Source organism: Coloeus monedula, assembly GCF_965178545.1.
Source record: "Coloeus monedula genome assembly, chromosome: 8".
Classification (NCBI taxonomy): Eukaryota; Metazoa; Chordata; class Aves; order Passeriformes; family Corvidae; genus Coloeus; species Coloeus monedula.
The window spans coordinates 21575980-21597968 of NC_138788.1; the positions used below are offsets into that span (position 1 = coordinate 21575980).

At 40.7% G+C, this 21989-nt stretch overlaps 1 protein-coding gene across 1 annotated transcript; it reads left to right on the forward strand.

The window, feature by feature from the left end:
• Nucleotides 1–11558: 11558 nt before the first annotated feature.
• On the forward strand, nt 11559–21805 carry STAMBPL1 (STAM binding protein like 1; the record flags this gene model as incomplete). Its single annotated transcript, XM_082285687.1, has 10 exons — nt 11559–11642; nt 12570–12787; nt 14176–14251; nt 15685–15780; nt 16403–16757; nt 17328–17452; nt 18341–18478; nt 19103–19215; nt 20735–20834; nt 21749–21805. 10 exons carry the CDS (start codon nt 11559–11561, stop codon nt 21803–21805), a joined length of 1362 nt encoding a protein of 453 aa, XP_082141813.1.
• Between the last annotated feature and the right edge of the window lie 184 nt (nt 21806–21989).

Consider the following 21989-nt stretch of genomic DNA (forward strand, 5'->3'; position numbering starts at 1 on the left):
TCGCTGCCCCCTCGCCCCCCGGCAGCCGCGGGGCCGCAGCGGCGGCGGCCGGACCCCGCAGCGCAGAGCGGGACGCGGCCACGCCGCTCGCCCGGCGCGGCGCAGGCTCCTCCCTTCGCCCCGCACCGTGACACGGCCCGGCTGCGGCGGCGCAGGGCTCTCGGTCCCCGCAGGCACCTGCCCGCCCGGGGCCGCTCCCACGCAGGGCGCCCGGGGCTCCGCGTCCCGGTGGAGTGAGGCGAGGCGAGACGCGAGGAGGAGGAAGAGAAAGAGAAGCGGGAGGAAGGCCCAGGCCGCCCCGGCGCTCCTGCCTCCCCCGCCCTGCGCTTTGTCCACGGCAGCCACGGCGCCGCCGCTCGCACGGATGCGAGACCCGGTAAGCAGCATCGCCCTTCCCGGGAGCGCGGGGCGCGGAGCCAGCGAGGCGCTGCCTCCCGCCTCCATCCCGCTGCTCTGCGCCAGCGGCCCCTGCGGGCAGAGCGAGGAGGGGCTGGTACCCCTTCCGGGGCCGGCAGCCGTGGAGCCGGGGCCGATACCAGCTCCATCCGCTCCCCGGCCCGGCCAGCGTCCCGTCCCCGCCGCGGGTGTCAGGTGCGGTGACCCGCGGAGGCCTCTCGGAAACAGCCCTCCTCCGGGCAGGGCGGAACTCCGGGCGGGAGCGCGGCGGGGACGGGGAGCGGCTGGCGCTGCGGGGGAGCGGGGCAGCAGCGGGGGCACCGGGGGCTCGGGGCCGTGCGGGCGGCGAGCCCGGCCGGCCGAACCTGCTGACTCCGCTGCGTCCACGCAAAGAGGTGGTGGCAGTGTGGTGGGGAGTCCGGAATATTACCGTGTGCCAGAGGCAAATCAACCTGATAACAATATTCTGGTTTTAAATGATTTCCATATACGTGTGAAAGATGATCATCGGAACAGAAAGTGAAAGAATCTAAAACAGTAGAAATTGTGTTCACTGAGCATCTGTAACTCTCTGATGGGCTTTTTCTGCTCGTATACTTGGTTTTGTACCTGCCTCCTTTTGACCTCTGTCGGATCTCAGGTGTCCTTCTGAAGTGCACTGAGGAATGTAATTCACTCTTGCATATGCTGCCGTGTTTCAGAAGGGTGCCAAAAAGTCTCTTCTGGGGGAATTCCTCTTGGTCTGGAATTATTTTTATTTAATATGCACATGGTTCTGAATGCTCTGAGAAGTCATGGGCAGGAAAACCCCCACCTTCTACTGAGAATGTGAAGTTGTGAGATTATGAGATCTTCGATAGACTGTACTTCCCAGGGGGTTCACTCCCCAGGTGAAGACCAACTTTGAGAAAGCTCTGTCTTCACAGAAGTAGGGTTTCTCCTCATTGCAGGCTAAAGTGGATTACTATCCGAAACTGTAATTAGTGTATATTGATGAATTGCCTTAGACAACCAAGTCCTAGAAAATAGGATTTGGACCCAGAACTTCATTAAATATCCCCAGAGGAATGGAGTCCAGGTTTGTTGTTGTGGGTGCTGCTCAGGCAGTATACTCTGAAACAGATGAGTTTTCTGATGTACCAAATGCATTACAGCTGGTATATTGCATGTCTAAGTGCTAAATGTTTGGATAACTAAAACAAAGGGCAGTGTTGACAAGTCTGGAGTTTCATAGACCACAGGATACTGTAGGAAGTACAGGCATTCCTCCTCTGTATACAAATTCTACAAATTCTGTATAATTCTGTAGGTACAAATTTCATAGTTGGGGGCCTTTCTGTGGGTGCAGATGTGTGTGTTACAGTACTTTAAACACCTCAAAGTGCAGGGGGGGTATTTTGTTGCAATATGTTAAAAATAGGGGTCATTTTCTTGATCAGTCCAGCAGTCATTTATATTATTTGATACTGCTGTGCAGACACTCTGAAGGCATTTCTCATGTGGTTTTCTTTACGTGCACAAAACATGCTCGAGGTTAGGCCTTAAGGCTTTTCCTGGAAGTTAATCACCAAGATCGGGAAGAGTACAGTTCAAGGTGAGGGGTGTTGTGCAATCTTCAGCTGCTGAGGGAATGGCAAGGTGCCTTGTGCATGAAGACACTGAACAAATACTGTATAAAGCTAAGCACTTGGTCTCTGTTTGCTGGACATGTACGAATAATGTTTTTTCTGGTTTTATCAGACTCCTGAAATTTTATTTTTTGCATCACTTCCAGTTTGTGTTCTGAAAATTATTTGCGGCCATGTAAAGGAAGATTTTCTATACAGTTTTAATAAAGTTAGAACATTTAGATTGTCATGCCAGGAAACATTTTCTGGTCATGCTTTCCATTATAAATTGACATAGCAGTCCATAAAAGAAAATTATCTTGCTTGTGCAGCTCCTGAACAATCCGTGTGCAAAGGCTTAGTACTGTTGTTGCAATGAAATTCCTATTATAAAAATCCAGCCTTTTTGATCCTGCCCAGGTGATGATGCCTCTTGGTAATGCTGTGAGTCAGGCAGCTCCTCAGACACAACCCGCTGCCTACCACTTCCTACTGGCAGCTCTAGATGAGTCACAGCTCAGCACACAACATATGGAACTGCGTTATGGAAGCTGTGGGCTCTCTACATAATCAATGTAGGAAGCATCTTCCTCTTTTAGCATCTCTGAACCACTGTCAAAAAGCCTTCAGAGATATCTACTGCACTGTATTGACACAAAAAGGAGCTTTTATAGGCTGCAAAGATCAATGGACTCATCCTGAGGGGGAAAAGCAAATAATTTGAATGGCTCAAAGGTAGTCTGTGCACAGCTTCACTGGGATGAATAGACTGTTGGCCTGCAAGGGTACAAAATGTTAACCAGAAATCGTCATGCTCAGCTTTGATATTCTGGATAATTCAGCTGACTGTCAAGCAGCCCTGTGAGCTGACTGTGTTACAGCCAGTGCTGCTATAAAACATGTGCTTACCACTGTCAATCTTAGAAACTTACATAAGAGAAATTCAACATTGTAACTATCCAAGTACAACAAGCAGTCTAAAGCACACAGAGCTCTTCTCATAGAGCCAGACATTCCTGTTGTTTTTCCTGCTTGTTTTTTTTTTCCTCATAGAACCCTCATCCTGAATCATATAGAATCAGGGAGAAGGTCAAAGACTTCCCTATGAAATCAACTAATGTTATTATTTTAATATAAGCACTGTACTACAGAAACATGACAGACTGAATGGTAGTTACTTGTACTGATTGATCACACTTCATCCTGTAGGTAATCTCACTATCGATTTCGTACCTGACCTTTGCTTACCTAACCATTTGTGTACAAAACAGTCAGAATCTTTTGAACTAGTGCCTCAAATTACTTTTTCTAGATTTGAGGCCAAAAGACAAGCTTCATTCTTTATAGGCAATTTAATAGACTTCAGATAAACTGTGAATTTGTATGTTAGAAATGTCAAGTAAATTTGATTTTCCTTTATTTTGTCCCCTCTACTTTGAGACATAGAAAGTAAGACAGCATAAGAATTTGTCATCAGATAGAAACAGAAATTGATTGTAGCAGCCAGTTACTCACTCAGTTAACAAATGTCCGTATTAGATGCTATGGAGTCTGAAAATGTTCTAAAATTATGTAGGATATATTTTGCCAGAAAAAAATCTTTGCATTTTATAGGAAGAACCAGAAGATTCTTAACCCCTCTAGCCTAGTGGGACCTTGCCCCTGAGGGAAATAGGGATACGGATAGAAAGGCTTTGCAAGGAATCATGCTTGCTTTGTTTCTTGGAAGTCCATGAAGTTGCAGGCCTCTGTGCTGATTTGAGCCTTTCATTCGTTTCCCTTAGCAACACAGCTTCTCATCTTCATGGTGGAAGTTAGTTTTATCAATAATGTTATGGATTGCAAGTATCTCCTTTTTTTTCAGTGTTTCAGTTGAATCATCACAGAACAAATTGTGTACCAACAGTTCTTCCTTGTGTTTCTGTCCTCTTCTGTGTTACTGTGCCCTGGTGCAAATTTGTTGGGGGATTGCTGTGGATTTCCCAAAGGAAGGAAACGGCAGTGTTTTTTACACCATGTCTAGAATATGCTTTTAGTGGGTCACTGGAAAGATACTGTTCTGTGTTGCATAAGTATATTTCACTGACTGCCTAAGAAGGCTTTTGCTTGTAATCCAAGACATTCTACCGTGGGTGATATTTATCCATTATGTTAAAAATGTTTTTTTGCTGAAACTGAATGGTGTCACTAAAGAAAGGAGGGGGGAGGAAGGATTGTGTTTTGTTTTCACACAAGAAACCACAAGAGAAAGAACCACAAAAAAGAACTGTCAGTGCACGAATGAGCATTTGAATGTGTAATATTTCCAGTCCATTTTTCAAGACATCCTCTTAAGAGTCACTAATATTTTTGTAGACAGAGCATATTAATAAATCTGGTAGCGAGCCACCATCTATGTGTACGGCTCAAATGCATAGGGTTATGTTATAGTAACACAACAATACTAGACTTTGATTTCAAAACAGCTTGCATAAAAAATAATGAGAAAGCAGTTGACAGTCAGAGGTCTCCTCTGTGCTTTGAAGCAATAGGAGAGAGAAGCCTGTAGTTCTGCATTCACATACTCTGTAAGGAGTTAAAGTCAGGTTTTTTGCACATGCTATGTTGGACATTATCTGTATACTGTAGTGGTTTATCAGAGTCTTAGCAGATCCAGTAGCAATCTAATTTTATTAGTGTAGCTTCTTGATGCAGTAATGTTTGTATCTGTGCCAACAGGAATGCTGTTCCTAGAAAACAGGTAGTCAGTGCTATATAAGTAACTATGCTGACTAGTTGCAGCAGTCCAAATATTTGCAGAACAACTATAACAGTCTTTAGATAATTATTCAAACTTTGTTTTAACTGTGGGAAAACAGACTCTTGTGTCACCCACTCTTTTTTTTAGATGAAAATAAAGCTCAATTTTGTGATGTAAGTACAGCACTGAGTGGCTTAAGCGTATAAGGAAGGCTTGGGTTTGGCAGATCTGTGCGTGGAGGATCTTCCCTGCACATGGTTTCTCCCTCTCAGCACCTAAGCAGGTGAAGGTGCTGCTGTCTATAGGCCACTGACACCGTTTGCAGAGAAGCCTCTGGGCAGAGTGCTGGGACATGGGAGGCACTGGTCCTTCACCAGGGACAAAAAGGAAATGTTCTTGACCCACTTCTAGGAGACATGATTGTATATCTCAGCAGCTGCTTCTGGGAGTTAGTGGAGCTTGGGAGGAGGTCTTGGCACTGGTGTTTAAATGGAGCCATGGAGCTAAGGAGCAGTGTCAAATCATGAACTGCTATTAAGATGGGCTTTTCTGGAGCTGAGCTTAGTAGCTCCCACAGTAAAGAGCAACTTCTCCATTGAAAGGCACAGGGTTTTCATGAACTGGCTCCTCACAGTGCTTCCTTTCATTGAAAGGCCATTCTGTTGGGTTTTGTTGATTGGGTATTTCCTCTGCACAAGAGAATTATCTTGCCATGACATTCAGTGCTTTGTTGTTTTTCTTTCCAGAAGACACTACTTACTATACCAGCTGAATCACTTGCTGTGATGATGAGCGCTTGTTACAAAAAGCATGTTGACAGATGAACATGCTGTTTGGTTTTGGAGAGAACCAACAGAAGGCAGTTTGCTATTTAGGCTGGTGTTTAGCATATTTATATATCAAACCCAAGTGTGTGTGTATAAATGACTATGTGCTGTGCCAATACATGCCCTGGCATTTCAAAAAGAGCTGAATGAGATAGTTGCTTGTATTTCTAACCTGTTTTTCACCAAGGTCACTTGAATATCCACTTCCAAGTACAGAATTTTAAGTATTTGCTGCATGGGTGACTTACTGGCATGAAATGGTCCTTTACCTTCATCTGGCAGTTGCTGGTGTGCCCTATTTAAAGTTTGCTGAGACAACTTATTTCCATTACGAGTAATTGAAAGGTGTTGCACTTGCTAATTTGGCTATTTTAATGAGGACTGACCTCCTTATGGTTTGAGATGCATCTTTATTTTAGGATTCTGTAATCATCACACTTCCTAATATAGTAACATGAAGCATGACTGTGTTAACTTCTCATAGCAATATTAAAGCAAGTTTTTTCTTGCCATGGTTGCAGAACAGTTCTCTCAAGAGCAGTTTGCAAAAAGTAGAACTATGCCACATTTTAGCTTTTGTATTAGCAAATATTTCTAGATATACTGTAAGAATTCTGATCCCAATGGGCTGAAGTGAATGATTTTGGTGGGAAACTCATCTAGGCTTTACATTCCACGAAAACATCAAACAAAAGGATGAGTGTTTCTGAAATAATCCACTATTAAAACTATGCAGAGACTAAATTATTGCATAAATTATTCTTAACCTTTGAATGAAGAAAGTGCTTTGGAAAATTTTGCCAGTGATCTCTTTAATGAAGCTTTTTTTAGTAAGACCAATAGTCAAAATATTGATAAATGTTGCTCACAGCAGTGAAGTCAGTGTTATGATTAATTCCCTTGGAATTTCAAAATGTGTTACAAAGAGGAAACTAATCTTTCAAAGTAACTAATGTTACAAAGTGAAAACTATATATTTAACTAATATTTATTGAAGTTACTCAGTTACTCGTTTAAAAATCTAAAAAGCTCATTCAACATTTTAAAACCTCTTCTGAAGAACTGAAGAGGGAAAAGCAGCCTCCAGATGACGATAAGGAGTTGAAATTCAATCCTCGTGCTCTGCAGTCAGTTTCTGGGAGCTCCTGACACCCTGAGCTCCTCTGTGTGTCTGGGTCCTCTCCGGAGAGCTGGAGCAGCACAGCTCCGGCTGGGGTGCCACAGCCCCTGTGCACATCCTTGGGCAGAGCATGCTCCCACTTGGCTTCCCTGGCTTGGCTGGGACAGCCATCTCCCAGAGTCAGGCTATACCAGGGAAGGACCTGCCATCCTGGGCAGGCATTGCAGGGTCTGTCCCAGCAAGGCATGGAGACCCCTCCCTGTGCCCGGGCCGTGCCCTGGCTGCGCTGGAGGCATTGCAATCACCAGCTGCGGAGCTCCAACAGCCCGTGCTGCCCCGGAGCCGCTGCAGCCCCGCTGCGCAGCCGTGCGAGCCACCGCTCTCTATCCCACCGCACCGCTCTCTATCCCACCGCACCGCTCTCTATCCCACCGCACCGCTCTCTATCCCACCGCACCGCTCTCTATCCCACCGCACCGCTCTCTATCCCACCGCACCGCTCCCTATCCCACCGCACCGCTCCCTATCCCACCGCACCGCTCCCTACCCCACCGCACCGCTCTCTATCCCACCGCACCGCTCCCTATCCCACCGCACCGCTCCCTATCCCACCGCACCGCTCCCTACCCCACCGCACCGCTCCCTACCCCACCGCACCGCTCTCTACCCCACCGCACCGCTCCCTATCTCACCACACCGCTGCAACGGGGAAAGCCTGCAGAGCCGTGCCTGCCGGGCCCTGAGCACACGAGCTGCCTCATTTGTCCACATCCAGCCAGCCTGGCAATGGTTTGAAACGCCAGCATGCAGCAAACTGTGAGGGTGTTGGAGAATTTGTGGTGAATTCTAATATTACAGCTCTCAGAAGGGTTTGTTTGTGCATGCGTTCCCCAGATCTTCTCACACCACCTCTGTCTTATGAGCCTGCTCCTGAGGTACTTGATATGCTTTTTCTGTCTTCATGTACTACTCTTGGCATAAACTTTCACTTTAAATTGCTCTCTCTGCTTTTCATTTCCCTCGTACTTGGTAGGATGCTTGTTAACCTGAACAGAATGAATGACTTTCAATGTCATTTAAAATGCTGATTTTCTCAGTTTGCTCTGTTTCCTCTGGCTGAAGAGCTTTGATTTAATAAATCTGGATTTTTCAAGGATCAATACATAGCATAATAAGATGGAACATATAGGAAAACAAATGCTTTTTGAGGAGGAAATGGGATTTGGTAAGAAGTGCTATTCCCAATGAAATCAAGAAAAGTTTTTTAACTGTTGAGTAGATGTTAGATTATTATATTCTGGTAATGACTATCAAAAAACTCATAACTAGGAAAAAAACTTGATTTGAATACTAAATGTCCTGGAATTTCTTCTAAGTCCATCTAAGTTAACCGGAATGCCTGAAATAGTAACGTAGAAAAATGCATCTTTACTCTTAGAATTTAGAGCACTTTATAGTCTATTAGATTAAGACAGCTCCAAGCTGGTATTGGTATTTATCCCCTGTGGTTGAGGTTGGAGTGTATTAGCACAACTATTTTGTATATTTGAGTATAATTAGTTTCAGCTATACAGAAAGATTTGGTATTTGAATTTATCCTTACTCTTGTAAGGTGAAATATAAGTTTATTTCCAGAAAACAAAGTCACTTGTCAGAACTGGGCAATTTTTGTAGGCACTATACAAGCTCTTAGGGTGCCTTTTCAAAGCCAGCTCATATCAATCTAGGACAGCACTGCCTCAGAAAGGGACAAATCTGTCTGCTTTGCTGGCTTCATGGTTCTGCCTGCTCCTTTGCATTTTAATTTTGAGAAGGAAGTATTTAATTTTAAAAGCCCTATTAATTTTAATTTGGATTAGTTACAACTTGCCTTGAAGCCAGTGGAGCCAACAAAGTGAGAGTACAAAGAAGGAGGGTGAGGGTGAGGGGAGCCCCTTGGCCGTGTCGTGCCCTTGGAGCAGCTGAAGGTGACTGTGAAGCTGTGCCATGAGGAACATTATGCACAGAGGCATTCCGGGCAGCTGGCAGACCTGCCTCTGGTGGTGTTTTCAGTACAGCTTTACTCTCTGCATTTTAGTCATTCATAATGATGTGTCCACGTGTTAAGGACAATGTATTGGAGTGCAGCCATAAGTCAGCCCATAAGTCAGTCCTTTATAGGATTTCTTTTTTCTTAAGTTACACTGCCACCTGTAATAGCAAATATATTTGAATCTTACATGACATTTTTGTAAAAGGGATACAAATTCATCTTAGTATTTCTTCTTTATTTACAGTTTCTCGTTTTTAGTGTGTTCCTGAAGCTAAATTTAAAAAGTCAGTTTCTTCTTTTATTTGCAGGCATTCTTCTGCTAAGCTCTTGCACTGTGACATGTCTTATGTTCTCTCTAGAGCTGCTTCATCCTTTCCAGGCTCTGACACAATTTTGAGGAAGTGTGAGTTTCTGCTATTACCAGCTGTCTCCTCTTTAAAATACCTGGTATCACACTTTTAAAAATTATTGTTACTAATGCTTCTTTAGGTTATAAGTTCAAAGAATTAACTTATGTTTATAATTTTAATATTCTTAGAGCCAGTCGAGTTGGGAAATATTTGCAAGTAAAGGGTTCCATGATGTCTTCCTGTGCCACTTCCAAAGAGATTTTGACTGGAGAATACCATGGGCTTCTTTAACAAAGATCTCTTTGGGAGTACTGGCCCCAAAAAAACAAACCAAACCACTAATTAGTGGCTCTTGGTTTGCCACTTGCTGCACTAACTTTTTTGCACTTGCTTACCAGCTAGATTGAAAGATCTCTAAGGACTGGTGGCAGTTGAAAGAAGCATTTGATCCATATTCCATGCCTTCAGTGAGAAGCATCTCAAGAGCATTGTCCTAAATGTCCATTTCCTCTCTAGGCTTTCCAGAAGGTCTGTTAAGGGACAAAACCTTGAGAAGCAGAATGAGACGCTGCTACAGAAAAGCTTTCTTGCCAGAAGCTGCTAAATGAAATAAGGAATTGAAGAGAAATACTCTTCTGCACCTTTACTTTCGAACCATTTTTTTAATATACATTGAGTGAGTAGAACATTTAGCAGTTTGTTATGCTTGGATGCATACATTAGACCAGATCCATTCCTCCATTCAAGTATTTTAGATGTCCCAGATGCTTCTAGAGGAAATAAAATAAAGAATTCATAAGTGATGGATAAGTGAATGGATAAATATTTGTAAAATATATGCTTTTTAGCTCCTTTTTTTTGTTTTTTGGTAGGTTTTGTTTTTGATTTTTGTTTCTGAGTTCCACAAAGAACATGAATGCAGAATCTCTCATAGAAGATTTTATTTCTGCTTAGAATCTGGGCTGCATGGGCAGAAGTCTGACACAAGCTCTGCATTGGCCAAGCTTTTAGCTCTCTCCTTTCACAGTCTTCCATACCTACAGTGCCTTAGCTGAAGAAGGGTTTCAGATGGATCTAGCCCTAAAGCAGAATGTTTCTTGGAGTAGGCTAAAGCAAAAATATTTCATTATCGTTGTCCCATGGGGCCTTTCTACAGTTTGTGAATAGGCAACGAATAGGAGCTCCTGCCAAGCTGATCATTTATACCAGAGCTCCAAGTACATAAATTAACTTGTTTTGAGAACTGGTTTATTAGCACTGCAACCACAATTGAGCTTGCTTTCTCAGATGTATAAGCCATGCTCATTTTTTTGGTTACAAATTGGGCAAGCAGTTTGAATACCTTAATTTGCAAAAAGCAGGCCTTGAAATTGAATTGCATTAATGATTAAAATTAAGAACTGATCTAATAGATACTGTTGCTTTTTGGAATAAAAATGAGGAAGATGCAAACACAAAAATCAATACTTGAGAAATACAGCCAGCTAAAAACACATCAGGGTTGTTTTCTTTAATCCAGAGTCTTCTGGCCTCTAGAGAGAGGTGTGTGGAGAAAATATCTTTGCTGAACCCACTCTATGCTTTTATAAGAGCATAAGCATATTTATTGCAACATATAAAGTGCCTTCGACATGCAGGATCAAATCTGTTTAAATTGAGTGCACAGAAGTGAAAAAACACATTAGAAACTTAATTTTCACATTTCCTGTGTAATTTAAGTATTTCATTCCTTTTTCAGAGTTGGGTTTTCTGGTTTAGGTTTAGTTTCTCTTTGGGTTTTTTTTTTGATGACCACAACATCCACATTTTTTCTTTACTTGTTCAAAGCTGTGCAAGGAGGAATTTTTATCAGTTGACTCATCAGAGTTCATTGTATTTTGAGTTTTGAAGTCAGCAAGCTATGCAGATAGAACACATGGTGTTTGAAGTATTTTTTTCTGCTTTATATTAGTGATACAAATTTGTGTGTAAAGTTTTATTTTTAGTTATAGGCTTAGCAGGAAATAAAGATGCCAGATTCATACTGTTTATAAATATGTTTGTCAAAGCATATGCTCAAGGAAGCACGGATTCTGCAATTAGTCCTCAAACTTCTGAGTTTTTCACTTAATGCTTGAAAGTTAGGAGTTTTTTAAGTTGCTGTAAAAATTGTAAAAATAATTTATTGTGTTCAAATCCACTGAAATTAGTACAGGTCAGCACAACTGCACTGTGAGCCCTTTTGCATTCCCAATTCAAATTCTAGATGCTTGGTAAATTTTAAATTATTATTAAATATGTAAGTACTCTGCCACCAAAGTAATGTGTGTGTGCTGACATGCAAATTTACATAACATTTGAATGTATTTCTAATCTGAGTGACTTATTTTTTCCAGCACACGACCACAATCGACGTCTCTATATCCCAGTTTCCCTTGGACTATTAAACCCTGAGACATCTGGTGGCAAATATTGAGCTCCGGATTGATACTGCCCTTTTCAGTCAGATGGAGACTTTGGAGGAAAAGAGCAATCTCCTTGGTTTGCAGGCAGACAACAACATGGAGCAGCCATTCACTGTCAGCTCATTGGTATGTATTACAAAGAAGTGCTTCAGTGGCTGAGCAGCTTCTCTTTCAATTCGGAAACAGTTCAAGAGAGCTGTTTTGTAGTGGTGGCTCTCAGCTCCGTGGGTCTCTTGCTGCATGCTGCCACGTTCCTCCCATGTTCTGCCTGATGGTTTTGTTGGAATTTATTGTATTTCTACAAGTGTGATTTATGGGGTCTCAGCAATCAAGTTTTTAAGCAGTTGAAATGAGTATTTTGAATAGAAAGAGTAAAAAATTTTGTCACAGTAAGAGGAAAAAGCTTGCAGTAGCCATTTATTTATTTATTAGTTAGCAGAAAGGTAATGACCCTAATAAGAAGCTATGGTTCTTCTTCAGTAATTAGTTCTAACTTCTTAGTCTTTAACTGCCTCATTTAAAACTGGAAATGAAATTATTTGAAATGAACTGTTGACTGACCAGAGGTACTTACTGCTCTTTGTTACCTGAAGTATTCCTAGCATTCAAATGCTATTCATCACTTAGTAGGAATCTAAGTATTCAGAACATCCACCAAATTATTTCAGTAACTTAAGACAGAACCTTGTAGAATTCATCTGTGGAGGCTTCTAAAGAGGACACACTTTATATTGCCTTTGTAATTTCTACAGTGATTTACTTATTTTTTTTTCTTTTTCCCTACAGCGATTTCCCTTTTTTTATCTTTTTGTTGTTCTTGTTTTTTGGGGTGGGGGTCGGGGGTGGGCAATGAGATCACTTTTTCTTTTTGATCACAACTTACTTGCAATTGAGAAACATGTTAGAATGTTTCAACTGTGCCTAGAGGTGGGGGAAACCAGTGCCTATTTTGAGAAAAAGTAGCTGAAGATTTCCCTTGAGCTTCTTGACTGACACCACTTACTGGAAGTGAAACAGAATATTCTCTTTGCTAATCAGACTCTTCTTTTTCAGAAAAAGCTCGTAGCTGTTCCTGACCACACAGACATCTCTGTGACCCCAGAGGAGAGAGTACGTGCCTTAAGCAAGCTGGGCAGCAATATCACAATCAATGAGGACATCACTCCACGGCGTTACTTCAGATCGGGAGTGGAGATGGAGCGAATGGCCTCGGTGTATATGGAGGAGGGAAACCTGGAGAACGCTTTTGTGTTTTATAATAAGTTCATAACGTAAGGAACCAGTTTTCATCATTACAGCTTCTAATTCTGAGTAAACTGAAATGGAGAGCTGCAGTGAGAACTCCTTTAGATAAGGAGAAACTTGTTTAGTGTGCTCTTGCAGAACAGCTTTGTTCTCTGGAGATCTTTTGCACTAAGCATGGGCTTTGTTAAAGCTTCCTCTCACCTTTTCATATGGTTGTCCTATCCCTGTGTTAACTGCCAGGCATGAATTAACCTCACATACAGAGCTTTGAGTTTACTCTGCCAGGCCATACCATGAGCACTGTTGCCCTCAGCATGTTAGTTAAATAGAGTTTTTGACTTAAAAAGTAATGTTTTAATAAGATTTCTAAGCCCTTAGTAGTTATGCCTTATGAGCAACTGCTGGTCTTAAAGATGGTAGTTTTGCACAGCACTTAAAAAGCATAAGAAAAATGTCTTTTTGCTTCCTTTTGACTTTCTTCCCCCCCAAAAGGATTAAGTATAATTTATTGTTTCTTACAGGAATAAATGCATAATCTACAATGTATGTTCATTGTATGATTATTCTCCCCACCATGAAAGAACAAATCTGGCCAGCTTTCATTACAGCTCTCAAAATAGACAGCTTAAAAATATATCAGTGACAAACTTTTAACCTAGCTAGTTTTGCTGTAGGATTGATTGGTTTGTTCTGTGCCTTCTGAAAGGGATTTTTAATGTGCATATTTTAAAAATTTTATAATAGAAGACATCTTTCCTCCCTCCTTATTTTCCTCATACTCTGAAAACTTGACCAAACCTTTCTTAGCCCACTTGATTTTAAATGTATCTATCTCTATAAGAAGAAAGGTCTGGAGGTGAATATTGTGCAAATTGCTGAAAGAATGGTAGCAGCTGTGTATTCCAAACTCTTTGCAGATGTTTGTTGCCATAATTTATCTGTTGGGTAGGTAAATAATACTGCAGATAGCTATGCAGCTTGGTCTGGTAAAAATACCTGCTTTAATGATAGTCAGTGTTGCATTCTTGTCTTCCATTTAAGAGTCAGCATTTTAGCTAAGGACAGATAAAGAGAGTAGAAATAGGATTTATTAACACTGACCAGAGTGGAGGGTGTTTTCAAGGGATATTTTTAGATGCTGGCTGCTAATTAGTCCTTTTCTTTAACCTAACCCACTACTAATGAAAATCAACATATATCAGATGTAGAAAATAGTCTCCTGTCCTTATTCTGTGTGTCCCATACAGGTCCATACCATAATGTGTCAGTTTAAACTGTGTGTAGAGCCCTGGTCCAAGTCATCTGGAATTCAGTGTTTAACAGTTATGTGAAACTGATTTTTCTGCCAACATGAAAGCTATTATGGATATTCCTCTAACTTCTAAGGCAAGCACATGCGTGTTTCATTTTCTAGGCTGTTTGTAGAAAAGCTGCCCAGTCACCGAGACTATCACCAATGTGCAGTACCGGAAAAACAAGATATTATTAAGGTAGGGTTATGGTTTCCTGGTCTTTAAAAAATATTTTGCACAGATTCTCTTTGTTTTTCCCAGCACACATAGGCCATAGCTTCTTTTTCCCCAGAGCACCCATAGCAGCCACCGCAGCTTGAATTTTTGATACCTTTCTCCACTACTCATTCATGTTTTATTTTGGAAATTAAATTATCAATCTAAAAAGTGAATGAGAATGGTCTCTGGGTTAGCTGGTACATTGTTGGAAGCTCAGGTACATCTGTATCTGAAAGTTTAGATATTAAGAATGCACTATGTTAACAGTACTTAGTTTGATTCTGGTCCCACTTATGTGAATGGGTAATGGTCCAAACTGACTGCTGCAAACAGAAGGAGAAATGTGTGGCATTACTGGTGTCTGTGCAGTATTCTCTCACTCTGCTAAATAAGTGAAGTACATTTTTTCTTTCTTTATTACCAAATATGTATTTATTTAGTTTTTACCAGATTTTTTCCCTCTGCTTCTATACTAAACAGTTTTACTTTTGTTTTTTTCCCCTCTAGAAAGTAAATCTTAAATAAATTTTAAATGTAGCCTTATACTGAACTTAACACATCTGGAATTGCCCAGTGAGAGTTGCTAGTAGGACCATGGGTGTCTCTTGCACCATGCTCCCATATTTTCTTGCTTTCTCTACTGTTAAACTGAATGTTTTACTCAAAACCAAACCACTTCATGCCGAAGTTCCAGCTGTGGTCCACAATGTAGGAAAACATCCCTATTGACAAAGGGCATCTAACATTGCTTCCTCCTATGGCATTCAGTACAATTAAACACGTGGTCTCTTTCCCTCCCTTGCATACAACCTCCGAATTATTTCCTAGTGGCCCTCACATTAGTAGAAAACTTTGGGTACTGGTTTTGTTTTACAAGTAATGTTGTTTTGCCAGGTCTGCAACAGAAAGGTACAGGTAGAGCTATCTCTTCAAAGAAACTTCTTCTTTTCCCACTTGGAAATGGGCATATTCAGACATATTTCTGGCTGGGAAGTTCCAGAGAAAAATGCAATGATCCTACCTGAAACTCTCTAAGTTTGCCTTACCTTTTTGTTACAAATTATACCTACAACAAAAACGTGGGTCATCACCCACCTGTTAAACAAAACAGAGATAAGACTGCTAGTAAAAGGACTAATCTTTCCCTGAGATAAGAAGTAGCCATGTCACACCTGTCACTAATATAGATCAATATATCTTTAGTGAAACCAAGGTACTATAGAAATTTCATAAACTGATGATTTAGCGTGTATTTCCTCTTTTGCTTTTTTTTTCCCTGGGAGAAGAACAGGGTTTTTTTCTGTTTTGTATTTTTTAAAAATCTGTGTTACAGCTGAGTTTGTTTTCCAGGTGGCTCTTTTAAAAAGTGAAAAGTAAACTTACCTATCTTTTTCCCCCATCCCACCTCAAAGAAACTGAAGGAGGTTGCATTTCCACGGACAGATGAACTGAAAAGAGATCTTTTAAAAAAGTATAACTTAGAATATCAAGAATACATGCAACACAAAGTAAGTTTTTTATGATTATTAAATGTTGGCATGAATATTCTTCTGTCATATAAAACTTAAAAATTAAGCAGAAAAATGCCAGTTTTACAAGACCCTGATAATTTCCTGAGCTGCTTAGGAATGACTTCATTTCTTCTTTAGAATCAGTTGGTCATTTCAAAATAAGCAAAGCCAGTGTGCACTAGGAAATACATGTGCTGCCATATTTACTTAATAACAGTCTATAAAGATCCAAATAGGTTTTTGGTATGCTCTGATTCTGCCTTATAATGACAATGAGATTGATACTTATGTCAATAAGTGGAAAAGGTTCCTTGGCTCCAAATGTGCTCCAGTTTGAGTTGAGATTGACGTCACTGAAAACAGGATCCATAGCTTAAAAACTTGTCTTGGAAAAAGCATCTGAGAAACATCTTTTTTGTTCCCTCCATAAATACTATGCTTTCCATCCTACTTTTGGGGATATAGCTGTGTTTTATGGTTCAGTAACCATGTTCCAAAAGACTTCATTTTTAATGACAGGATTTTATGGTTTTATTGAACTGCTAGATTGTTCTTTTCCTTCCATTTTTCATAGCATTTTTGGTGTTCTGAGAATGTCACTATGTTGTGTATGTTTCAGAACAAATGTAAAACTGAATTTCTGAAGAAATTAGAGCACCAAAAGCTAATAGAGGCAGAGAAGAAACGAATCGCACATATGCGGCAGCAGCAGCTCGAATCAGAACAATTTCAGTTCTTTGAGGATCAACTTAAGAAGCAAGAACTAGCTCGAGATCAGAAAATCAAAGAGAGTGTGGTTATGTCTGAGCAGATAGATGGAAGTATGCTATCTTGTATTTCTGTACCAGAGAACAGTTCCTTATCTGCGGCACTGCTGGAGAAAAAGGAGAGGAGCGGCACATCTGGCTGTGCTGGGCATTCGCCACCAGTAGACCGGGTCTTAAAGCCAGCAGCCACTCTAAGTGCTGTTCAGAGTAAGTGCAGACACTTCTTTTTTCCCCTATTTTATTTTATCTACCTGCATATGTCTTTATTCACTGTGAGGATGTCCATACTGAAGTAACCATGAACAGGTTTGAGCAAACACAGCAGTTCCTTATGGTTTCTGCATTTTAAGAGGGAGAGTTGCACAGTTTCACATTTTCTGGTTGAGTACCAATGGATGGATACTGAGATTGAGATTTAGTGTTCCTGTGAAATGAAGTCTGGGCTTCAAGGGAACAGAAACAGAACCTGCAGCGGTTCCCCCTGGAAAGCTCTGACCTGGGAGATGGTACCAGCTCACTGTCACCTCAGGGACAGGCTAGCGAGCTTATCTTGTGGGCTGGTGACTTCTATTGAGATGAGGTGCTTGTGCTGTAGATTTATTCTCATTAGAAGTCAATGATGTGGTAAGTATAATTATTTCATCTTTAGTAATATAGTGTAATATACTGTGTATATTTCCTTATTTTAGGGATCTTCATTGTGTTAGCTGTAAATGCCTTTTTTATCTCTCTCTCTTTTTTTCTTTTTTTTTTTTTTTTTTTTTTATTTTTGGTTAGCTCAATTGGCCGAAGCACTCAGAGGTGTCATTTTGCCCAGGGATCTCTGTCACAAATTTCTGCTGCTGGCAGAGGCAAATACAGTAAGAGGAATAGAGACATGTGGAATTCTCTGTGGAAAACTGGTACAGTTTAACCCTCACATTTGTATGGGGAAGACATATTTGATAGTGCTGTATTATCCTGTGATGTATTGATTTCAGAGAAACAGATATAAATGGTTGATCTTCCATATAATGAACTTCATATTATGACCTGAGTGGTCACTTCAGCATTGTGGGCTTGCTTTATTGGGGAAACATCTGCTCAAAGTACACTGCTGTTGTTATAAAGCCTAGCAAGTTTTTCAGCATGCTGTACAATACAGGCTTTTTCGAGTACTTTCTCTGGCATTCATCTAAGGTAAGTGAGGTTTAGCTACAGGACAATGAAATATAAAGACAGCTAGAATCCACTGGAGTCATCAAATTAATGATGGCAGAACAAAACAGAAGAAGAAAATCCCCCCATCAAGCTGTAGAACATCTGATTTTCTACTTTTTCCCTTTGACCTAGATAACACTTAATGTCCTTTGAGAGCAGGGAAAGATGGCTGATGCTGACACACAAAGAATTTTAAAGATGATCCCAAGTGCATTTGAATTGCATGAAGAGAAAGAATAGCAGTAAGAGTCTTGTTCCAAGTTTCACAGAAAATCATTATAGTTTTCTCAAAGCTCTTTCATGTTTTTAATTATTTTAAAGGACAATCTTTTCACACTGATCTCTAAGAACATTTCAATACAACAATCTTGTGTTGTGACTGATGCTACCCTGAATGTTTTCATGATAAATTGCTAAGGCATATTTTTAGGTGCAGTATGTTGGTAGAGCTGCACTGGCATCAGTGGAGCTAGAATCAGTGGAGCTGTACTGTTTTGTTTTAGCTGATAGGCTGATATCTTTCAGATTTTTGATTTGGCATTTATTCCTTAGTTAGTCTGTTCCACCCTAAGTCAGTGTTTGTTTTGCAGACACATAATGAATTTACTATTACACACGTAATAGTGCCAAAGCAAACTGCGGGACCAGACTACTGTGACATGGAGAACGTGGAAGAATTATTTGGTATTCAGGATCAGTATGATCTCCTCACTTTGGGTTGGATCCATGTATGTATGACTCATAGATTCTGGCTTTCCTATATTGGCTCTACGTACCATGCAGAAAAACAAAAAGGAATAAACTAAAGAAACAGCTGGAGTAATACAAATTATTTGTTTACTTAATTCAAATTGTAGTGATGTAAATAAGCACGCATGTTCCCCACAGAGAACTCCTTAATGCAATTGAGGCATCCTGTTGGCACAATGGGCCTGCTTTTGCTGGTGCAGCTTTTGTTTATGTTGATTTAAGGGTATTTTATTACTCTCTAATGCCATATTCAAAAGTCAGGGAGGGGACTATTGTGTTGTTTAAACTTTATATTAATTTCACTCTTAGGAATTTTGGATAGATACATCATTTCCATTTGTCTCGTGCTTCTTCATTCTATCTTTTCCCCTCCTTGACCAGAAAATTGCTTGTATATCTGATTGTGAATGTGCCTCCATGAATCTCATCCTGAAAAGCCTCCCTAACAATACAGAATCTGGGTTAAGAAGAAATTAAGGAACCAACCTGGGGAAATACTGATGCTTTCACTTGCAACAAATTGTTTTTCCTTCTTGAATGTATGTTGACCTTGATCTGTAAGAAATATTTCATGATGTTGAGTTTTCCCTTTCTTTTTGTAGACACATCCAACACAAACTGCATTCTTATCCAGTGTTGATCTTCATACTCATTGTTCTTATCAGCTAATGTTGCCAGAGGCCATTGCAATTGTTTGTTCACCAAAGCATAATGAGTGAGTTCTGATTTTTTTTTAAAGTAATATTTAGGTATTTTCCCCTGCTTCTTGTCATAAAATTTGATCAAATGCAAAGGATACATGTCAACTCAGATGAAGGGCATGAACATTGTGTTGTGACTTTGTTTTCTATAAGTTGCCTAGGCTTGCATTTCAGTCAGTCTCTATGCACAGTATTGTTTCTGGCTTTTCTCTCCTCCTCCCTTCACAGATCCAGGTTTTAATTTTTTTTTTTTTTTTTTTAATATTCTGCTCGACAAAGTAAAAATTACAGGATCTATTCTTCTGCAGTACTCACAATGCCCTACCACAGATCTATCTTCACTCTGTCTGCTCAATGATGTGGAGGGAGGTTAAGCATATTTCTCTAGAATTATATGAAAACTGCACTTTGCAAAGCAGAGGGGTAAAAATCACTTTTTTTGATAATGAGGATCTATTTTTGTATTTCATAAACTACAAACTATGTATCTTGAAAAAACTGGAACAGTGTAAATATTAACATGAAGATTTGTAATGGGACAGGTTTCCCAGAGAGGTCATAAAGTCTGCATCCTTGGAGACACACAAAACCTGATTGGACATGGTCCTGGCAACCTGCTCAAAGTGATTCTGCCAGAGCAGGGCAGTCTGGTTCTGCACCCCAGACAGTCTTCAGAGGTTCTTTCCTTCCTTTAGTGTGCCTGGCATTTCAGACTGTCAGGGCTAACTCCATTGCTTAAACTGTGCGTTTCTTCAGCCTTTCTTTCTGTCCTTCTGCCTCTGTAGTTGACTTCTATGCATCCTGTCCTGGTTGCCTAACTTCCTAAATGGGCCACACTGGTAGCAGAGCTGTGAATGCAGATTGAGTGGCAAGGGCACAAGCACTAGGCTTTCAAACCATGAGCATGCCTGTACGCCTCTACAAACGTCTGCTGTTACAAACTTCGCTCACAGTTGATGCTGATACCCTGTAACCAACTCTAACCTGTTACATTTATGTTGTCAGATGCTGTCCTGCCGTTAATAGGTATCAATCTTCTTCACAGAAGGATGGCTTTGTAACGTTTTATTCAATACCTAAAGTGTTGCAGCAGTGCATTTTCGAATACTTTGTATTATGTGATTACCCAAGAGTGGGGAGGATGTACTCCTACCAGCCACTCCCACAGCTGCTTTAAAGGCTGCTCTCTTTTAAGTTGCCTTGGGCGAAATGCAATCCTGAGCACGTAAGCTTCTGGCTTGCATCTGTTCCTGTGTGAACCAGCCTTATCCCTCAGTGGCCTAACCTGCCTAATGGGAGCAGCGCCAGTACTGTGATCCTTCTTCTCCCCTTCCCCCATCACCTCTTCCTTTACAGGAATACAACTCCCCTTGATTTAAAATAGCTTTAAAAATCCAGCTCATCCTGGGCTGCTGTGTTTTGAAAGTCACCAAGCACCTTTCTGTTGTCCTTCTTTTAAGCTTTTGTATGTGAAGCCTTGGACGTGTATCATGAGAGCAGTGTGTAACAGGAGTTTCATGTTTTGCTTTTCAGCACTGGCATCTTCAGACTTACAAATGCTGGCATGCTAGAAGTTTCTGCTTGTAAAAAGAAGGGATTTCATCCACATACAAAGGACCCTAGGTTATTTAATGTAAGTATATAATTCAACACAGTTTTTACTATTCAAACTCTTGACCGTGGTTCTGCTGCAAACAGAAACTTGAGATTAGATTTCTTAATAATTTTCCCCCTTTTACTAGTTCATTACTCTTAGTTCACTGACCAAGGCAGACAGCAGGAGACTACTTAAGCAGTCATTAGCAGCCTTGAGGCGAGTGTTACAAGCTGCCATTCAAATGGTGGTTAACCAGAGGTAGTTACCATCAGTCACCACTTCTACCTGCTTTCAGAAGGAGCAAAAGACACGTTTTCAAATGGGAGTTACTCCTGAGCTCTTCAGTTTTTAAGCAATGTATCAGTTGATCTCCCCAATTGTAGTGTCCTGACAGAACATCCCAGCTGCTAAAAACTGCAGCTAAAAGTAGGTTAAGCCCTATTTCCTTCATTGCCCATAATTTTGCCCTGGCTTCTCTAAGAATTTCTCTGTAACCACCGTATCTTTTGATGTTTTAATTAGATAATGGTGTATGTATGGCTGCACAGTGCTATTTCTCATGAGAAATAAGAGTCTTTACCTTTGAATAATTAAGGTTTGGGTTTTTTCAGTGGGGTTCACTTCAAATAAAGAAGCATCTCATATAGCTTAAAATAAAATGATTCAATACCAAGAAGTAATGCTGAGAGACATTGGAAATTATTGTGTTGTCAGCTCTCTGAATGTCAGTCCTCAAAAGAAGGAGAGGTCAGAGTTCTTTGTTTTGTTCTGTTCTTTAATCATTGAGTGTAGGGATGATGAGACGGTAGTCCAGCTCTGAAAAAAGTTAAGGTTTTTTGTTCCAGGTAGGCTCTTTTCAGTAGTCTTTTACAGACTTAGTTCATGGATGAAGTTACTGACTATTTTACTGAATCTGATTTCTGAGAGTAATGGGTTGACTTCTTCTGCAGCCATGTACCCATGTGGTTGGGAAAGACATAAAGATAATTGTGCTGGATCTGAGGTGATACGGATGGACCATATCGATGTTACTCTGCAAAAGGCCAAAACAGAAAAATGGATTCCTGTTTTTCCTACATTTTCAGAAATTACTTTTATATTTATACATTTTAGATTGAATGGTTTGATATTTATTGCTCTAGCCTGTTTTGGAGTTATTTTGTTGCTCTGTCAAGATGGAGTTCAGTGGCA